Source organism: Lacerta agilis, chromosome 10 (assembly GCF_009819535.1).
Source record: "Lacerta agilis isolate rLacAgi1 chromosome 10, rLacAgi1.pri, whole genome shotgun sequence".
In the NCBI taxonomy this organism is placed as follows: domain Eukaryota; kingdom Metazoa; phylum Chordata; class Lepidosauria; order Squamata; family Lacertidae; genus Lacerta; species Lacerta agilis.
In genome coordinates, this window is record NC_046321.1 from 63,446,859 (window position 1) to 63,454,089 (window position 7,231).

Consider the following 7,231-nt stretch of genomic DNA (forward strand, 5'->3'; position numbering starts at 1 on the left):
GATTCTGTTCTGCGGAGCAATGGGGGGGGGGTTTGGAATTTTTCGGCCCCATGGATCAGTGTTATGTCTGGAGGAAGAAGAATGAAGCAAATGCTGAAAAGAATATAATGAAGAATGGTGGTGGCTCGGTGAAGCTTTGCTTCCTCTGGCACTGGAAACTTGCAGCGCATAGAAGGTTGGGTGGATTCATTGAAGCATCAGGAAATCCTAGGAGGAAACGTCATGCCATCTGCGAGGAAGCTGAAGCTTGGGTGTTATTGGACCTTCCAACAGGACAATGATCCCAAGCATCCCTCAAATTCCACCAAGACTTGGTTGCAGAAGAAGTCCTGGAAGGTTCTACTACAGTGGCCATTTCAGTCACCTGACTTGAACCCCATAGAAAATCTCTGGTGGGATTTGAAGAAGGCGGTTGCAGAACGCAAACCCAAGAATAGTACTGAACTGGAGGCCATTGCTCATAAGGAATGAGCTAAGATTTCTCAGGAACACTGCCAGAAGCTGCTGTCTGTCTATGCATTGCGTTTGCAGCTGGTCATAGTAGCATAGTGAGATTGTAGAAGCCAGGATAAATTCCAATTTCAGCTGAATTTGGGGGAGCCACTTGAAGCATCTGTTGTGTTGAGCTGTTTCAATTGCTTTTGTTTGATTTGCTCATTGCAAACAGCTGAAAGTCTGCAAATTTTGACAATAAACCTGATTTGCAAAGGGGGGTTGAACAATTTCGATGGCAACTGTATATATGCATTTTTTACTTGGAGGTGCAAAGCGAATGCTATTTTAAGTTTCTCTTGCTTGAAAATTGTTTTCATTGTGCTAGTGTTGCATGCTCATTGCACATGCAAAATATGTGCATAATTCAGAATTGCACACAATAGGTGGCTTCACAGGCTTAAAAGCAATAACGACAGACATTTTTCTTAAGAGAGAATGAATGACATCAAAGAGGGGGAAATGTTTTATTGACCTGTTTGCTCATACTGCTAATGTTACTGTTCCAAACTTTAAAGTCAGCAAGAGCAGAAGAAACCGTTGACATCCATAAAAACAAACAAGCCAGGAAATAGTGACATAACTGTGCAGCAATGCATGGAGGGATAGGCAGTGTTTGAAATATGCATTTTGCACCTGGCTAACAGCCACTTGCGACCACGTGAAGATACCTGAGCGACCAGATGGTGCCTGACTACCTCCCCCATCTGGAGGTGCATGCCTGGGGATCTTTGGACTTGGACTGTTTTCACACACAAATACCCCATCCTATAGAATTATATCTGTTATATTTTATCTGCACAATCAGAATGAATTTCAGGAACCAAAAAGTCATAATGGAAAAGTACAACTTTTGAACCGCCTGGTCCAAAAATGGCAACCAGGCACCCCATTTTGGCGACTGCAGCCCTGGTGTAAGGAGCCATTTGGCACCTAGCTGATATATCTGAGTTTCTAACACTGCGCCCAGAGTGACTGGGGCAACCCAGTCAGATGGGTGGGGTACTACTACTACTACTACTACTACTAATAATAATAATAATAATAAATTACCCCCCTCTCAGGCCTCCCACCAGCTCAAATGCAGTGCTCACTTGTTAAGCTTCGTGCTCCATTGAGTTGCATACAAACACACTGGACTTTTAAATGTTAAAAAACAAAAACATGCACTTTTCTCAATTGAAAAAGAGCAGAGTTGGAGTACAAATTCTGTGTTCTCTACTAGGCCTGACCCCCTGGCCTGGCCTGGCACCCAACCTAAGCTAAAGTAACATTTTGTATTTTTCCAACTGATTACAATAGAGAGATCTCACATCCTGGTGTGGAAAGAGTCTATGACACCTTTGGGCAAAGAACAACTATCAAAGATAATAAATAAGTGTCTAGATGTTGCCTGAAGAGCTCACCTGGCCGGAACTTATTGCCATTTGGTTTTATTGGATGAGAGGTGTTCTATTGTTCCCTGGCAATTATAATTTTCTAAACTTTTGTTACCTTTCCCTCCATCAGAGATGGGTAACTGTGGAACTCCAGAAGTTTCTGGACTCCAGTTCCCATCATCCCTGACCATTGGCCATGCTATTGGTCTGGAGGGCAGATTCTCCATCCTTGAAAGCCACCTCAGTTCTCAGGTTCCTTTATGTAGCCCCCCCCCCCAAACAGGACCAAGCAGAAGAGGGAGGTACCAGGTTCTCCTTATGGATTTCCCAAAGGCATCTGGTTGGCCACTGAGAGAACAGGATGCTGGGCTAGACACGGCAATCCCAAGGCAAAATGTCCCAAACAGCCTAATAGGGACTGGATGTGCTGAATAGCCCTGGAATGCTGACTGACTTGGGGTGTGTGGGTGACCCACAAAAATGACGTAGCAGGGCAAACAGAATGGAGTATCACGGAAGGCATGACTGACTGGACCATTTTGGGGGCAGGCCCTCTTTACGCTATCTGCTTTTTAATCAATATTATTGTACCTTTATGTTTTCTTTTTTTAATATATATTTTCATTAAGTTTTACATAAATTTTCCAAACATCATTTAACATTCCTTCATATCTTATACAATATTTTTTGGACTTCTAAAGATTTCCAGTCTTCATAACTTAATCTTGTATTTTCATACTTTCACTATTACTTTTAATAATCTATAACCAATTATCATGTTCCTAAATTTTCTCTGTAATATTTCATATAGTCCTCCTTACAAAACTTCTTGCAAACCTACTAGCGTGATTTGTTGTTTACAATTGTTTTTCAAATAATTCTCAAATTTCTTCCAAGAATCTCTGGTCGCCTCGGTTTCGAATTCTCCCTGTCATCTTGTCCAATTCTGCGGAGTCCATTAACTTCGTCTGCCACTCTTCTATCATCGGTAGTTCTTATTGTTTCCACTTCTGTACCATTACATTTTCATGTTGGTAGACTGCCTACCATTGATGATGATGGATAATGAAAGAACAGTTCATTAAAAAAAATTAAGCTAAATAAAATTAAAAATGCAACCACTTTTTAAATTTTGCTAGAGATTTTGATCATGTTGAGATTCTCCATTCTGCTGAGCCAGAAAGGTTAAGAATGGAGCACAAAAACCTCTGGACATACTGGTCTACTGAGGCAAACCAGCAAGGCGCCATTCTGGGGCACAGGGAAGCTACATGCAATTATTATCCTTTAAGGGCATGCATATATCCAATTATCATAACAGTGAATGCTTATAAGCTACATTGTGGCTTATTTTTTATTTTTTTACTATTTAGTTCTTCCCAAGTCATAGATTTTGAATTTCAATGTGAATTGTGGCATACACATCTCCAACCAAAGAAATACAAAATGGCACCCAATTTTTCTCCACATTATGTTGTTCTGGGAAACCGTCTGTCACTGTTTGCTTCAAGGAAGTGGGGACCTGCTTAAAGCCCTAGAAATGGAGATTATATGCAAAGGGGTCTTCTCTCCTTTTGTGGAACCAACAAACCCAAGAAGATGATGCCAGATTTGAGTGTTACAAATCCCCTCATCCTAAACTCGGAAGCAAACCCCCTTCACTGGCCAGAGTGTGGGCTCGAGCCTTGAGCCCACCAGCTCAGTCTCTCCCAAGCAGGGCCGTCTCGTCATAGGTGCTGGGTGGCGCGGGGCCCCAGGGCGCGGGGCCCCCCCAGGGGCGCCCCCGCGAGCCCGCCGGCATACCGGGCGCCCCCTCCCCAACCCGCCCCCACCCCCACGGGCGGGCGGGCGCTCGCGCGCCGGCGGGCGAGCTACAAGCCGGCCGCCCTCCGGAGCCCCAGCTGGAGCGCTGGGAAGGGCGCAAAGCCCCGCGCAGCTCCAGCGCCACGCCCCTCACCCCCCGCTCGCCCACCCCCCCTCCCGTGGGGCGGCCAGCGCGGGAGGGAGGCGGACGCAGAGGGCCGGGGGTGCCGAGGGATCGCGACGGCCACGCACCCCAACCGGGGCGTGGACGGGGCGGGCCTCCGCCGAGTGATGCCGTTCAAACGTGCCAATGGAAGGCCGCGGAGGCGTGCCAAGCGCGCCCTCCCCGCCAGGGGCTTTAAAAAGAGCACCATTTTGTGCCGGCTAGTCCGGGAGGCGGCGGGATATCGATCGGCGTGGTCCGCCTTGTGGAGAGGAAAAAAAAAAGAGCGAGAGAGAGAAGTTGCGCCCCCCGCGAGGGGGAAAAAAAAAGAGCGAGAAGAAGAAGAAGGGGGGTCGGAGGAGAAAAGCGCCTCCTCCTCCTCCTCCTCTTTGGGGAAGAAAGAGGCAGGAGGGCGGCGGAAGAGAGAAGCCAGAGTTGCTGCTCGCAAGTCCCTCGGCCGCAGTAGCTGCTGGACGGCAGGCGGCGGCGCTGGAGAGACCCAGAGGGAGCCGCCGCCGCCGCCGCCGCCGGGGTGCGAAGAAGGCGATGAAACCCCAAGGAGCCGCTACCGCCGCCGCCGCTGCCAGCCATGGAGCCGCCGCTGCCGCCGTCAGCGCCTCGCCTGCCCCTCCAGGCGCCCCGGGCTCGGAGGCGGCTTCTTCGGCGGAGAAAGTCGTGCACTCCCGCTCGCAGGCGCTGTTCTTCGGCGGCGGCGGCGGCGGCACGAAGGCGCTGGGCGACGCCTTCAAGCTGCTGGTGCCCAAGTCGACGGAGTTCATGAGCTCCGACGCCGAGCTGTGGAACTTCCTGTGCAGCCTCAAGCACGAGTTCTCGCCGGTCATCCTCCGCAGCAAGGACGTCTACGGCTACGCGTCGTGCCGAGCCTCCGTGCCGGACTTGTCCCGGGGCTTCGCGGCGGCGGCGGCGGCCACGCAGGGCAGGAGGGAGCGGCCGTGGAGGAGAGCCGCCGCCAGGGGGAGGCGCCTGCGGGTCGCCGCCGGAGGAGGCGCGAAGAGAGCGGCCAAGAAGCGCTGCAAAGAAGCCACGGAGGCGGAGAGAGCGGCGGCGGCGCCCGAGGTTTCCCGCTGCGCTTCCGACGGGCGCCCAGGGCAGCAGCAGCAGCAGCAGCCGCCGGCGCAGGAGGAGGAGCAGCAACGATCGGTTCGCGACCCTCAGCGATCGGTTCCCGGCCCGACAGCTCCGCCCTTGCCCGCGGGGACTCTTTTTGAGGGCAGGTCCCTCGAGAGCATATGGCGGGCGGCCACCCCCCGCAAGCTGGACTCCTTCCCCTCCGTCAAAGTGCGCGGGAGCGTGTGGAACCGGCGCAGCTTGGAGGCCACCCGGCGGAGGGCGCAGCGCCTCTTGGGGGTCGACCTGGCGCCCGTCGTGAGACTCCGCCGCTTGCCACTGGTCGGGCGAAGAGGAGCGGGCGCCCTTTGAAGGAGTCGCAAACATGCACCGGGGATGGGGTTGCGGAGAACCGGGATTGTGGTGTGCGTGGTGTTTTTTTTGGGGGGGGGGGTCTCCTCGCCAGCCGCGACGTAGCGAACAAGCGAAGGGGAAGTGTGTGACAGTCACCCGTTTACAATTACTTTGGTCCGGATTGGGTCGTCCTTATTCAATGATCTGCACTTTAGGGCGAAGTCTTGGGAGGACTGTCGCCCCTTTTCCAGCCCTCTTTCCCCATCTGGACTGGGAGGCTGCTCGCCACACGATCTACAGGGGAGCCTTGATAACCTTGGGCTGAGGAGGAGGCAAGAGATGCTGTCTGCTTTTTCCTTTCTTTCGGAGTCACTTTTTCTTTTCTTCCCATTGGGCTACCTCACTCACGAATTTGGCAAAGAGATCACTTGTTGCTTCCCCCCTCCCTTTCCACAGGAACGTTCCTATCAGTTTCATGCCAATTTTCCCCAATTAAGAAGTAGCCAATGGACTATTATGTATGACTTTTGTGCAATTGCACTAGATGCTCAGGGTTACTTGAATATGCTAAGTGTTTCCAGTTTCAGATAACGGGACTTAAGCTTTTGACCAAGGATGCTCAAGGAATGAAGACTTTAACAGCTCACGGCTGATTTGATGGTGCAAAAATGTTTTGCTTTTATTTTGTTTTTGTTTTGTACATGAGTTGGACTTTGTGATAACAAACTTTCAGTATAATAATGGTTGAATGTTTTGTATGTAATAAAGTTTTATAGTTGAAATTTAACTAGTATTTCTAATAGTTTCTAAAAATGAGAATTGTATTGGATACTTCATTTTATATAATCTTTACTTTAGAGAAGCTCTCAAGCTAAGTAAAAACTAATAAAAGTGTAAAAGGAAGAATTGCTTCTACAGTTTAATTTATTGAGAAAGAATGTTTGGCCTGGACTACAAGGTGTTAAGGTTCATTGAAAGTGTTCAGGGTGACAAGTTCAGCAAGATCACTAAATTACAGGAGCAAGTAGGAATTTTAGATTGTTTGCTACCTTTAAAAAAACAATGTGGCTATTCAGAATTGCTGTTCTGGCTGCCTTCTATTTCCCTTGAAATCTGACTGGAAATACAAAAAACATTGATCTTCAATATGCTTAAAGTTTAGAATAATCTGTGTGGCCTTGGCATGTGTTAACTATTTGGCATACAATGCAAGCGGATATAGTGTACAGTAGTGCAGAAAACTACTAATGGCTCAATCCTAACCACACCTACTCTGAAGTACCGTAACTCTTTACTAATTTCCGTGGTGCTTGTTCCCAGGTAAGGGGTTAGGATTGCCGTCTAAATGCTGAGCTCATTGAGAGCATTTCTATTTCAAACAACTTTTCCCAAATTTGTAGACAAAGGTAGAAATGCAGGATAATACATCAGCAGCAACTTTGTCCAAGCATTAGCAAAACTTGAATTGCAGGTAGCTGTATTTTAGTAATGGCCATGTGTTGTTGTTGTTGTTCAGTCGTTCAGTCGTGTCCGACTCTTCGTGACCCCATGGACCAGAGCACACCAAGCACGCCTATCCTTCACTGCCTCTCGCAGTTTGGCCAAACTCATGTTAGTAGCTTCGAGAACACTGTCCAACCATCTCATCCTCTGTCGTCCCCTTCTCCTTGTGCCCTCCATCTTTCCCAACATCAGGGTCTTTTCTAGGGAGTCTTCTCTTCTCATGAGGTGGCCAAAGTACTGGAGCCTCAACTTCAGGATCTGTCCTTCTAGTGAGCACTCAGGGCTGATTTCTTTGAGAATGGATAGGTTTGATCTTCTTCAGTAGGGTTGTAATGAAATGCAAGGCGAGTGTAATTGGGTAGTTGAAGAGTAGGTTGTTGTTGTTGAATTAAATCTCCTATTTGTTTTTGTCGTGTGACAGAGTTTCTATGTTTGGAATGTGGTAGTTGTGAAGCTTGAAAACGCATTT

General features: G+C 48.9%; 1 protein-coding gene across 1 annotated transcript; it reads left to right on the forward strand.

Moving 5' to 3' along the window:
• The first annotated feature begins 4,383 nt into the window (after window positions 1–4,383).
• On the forward strand, window positions 4,384–6,159 carry CCDC71L (coiled-coil domain containing 71 like). The gene is made up of 2 exons (XM_033163533.1): window positions 4,384–4,926; window positions 4,978–6,159. The coding sequence occupies exons 1-2, from the start codon at window positions 4,384–4,386 to the stop codon at window positions 5,275–5,277; spliced, it is 843 nt and encodes a 280-aa protein (XP_033019424.1). The 3' UTR covers window positions 5,278–6,159.
• Window positions 6,160–7,231: the final 1,072 nt, after the last annotated feature.

Bases quoted from the DNA above. Each gene is read 5' to 3' on its own strand.
- CCDC71L (XM_033163533.1), top strand. From the start codon at position 4,384: ATGAAACCCCAAGGAGCCGCTACCGCCGCCGCCGCTGCCAGCCATGGA. The intron at 4,927-4,977 runs GCTTCCGACGGG...CCGCCGGCGCAG, and splicing joins CGCCCGAGGTTTCCCGCTGC to GAGGAGGAGCAGCAACGATC.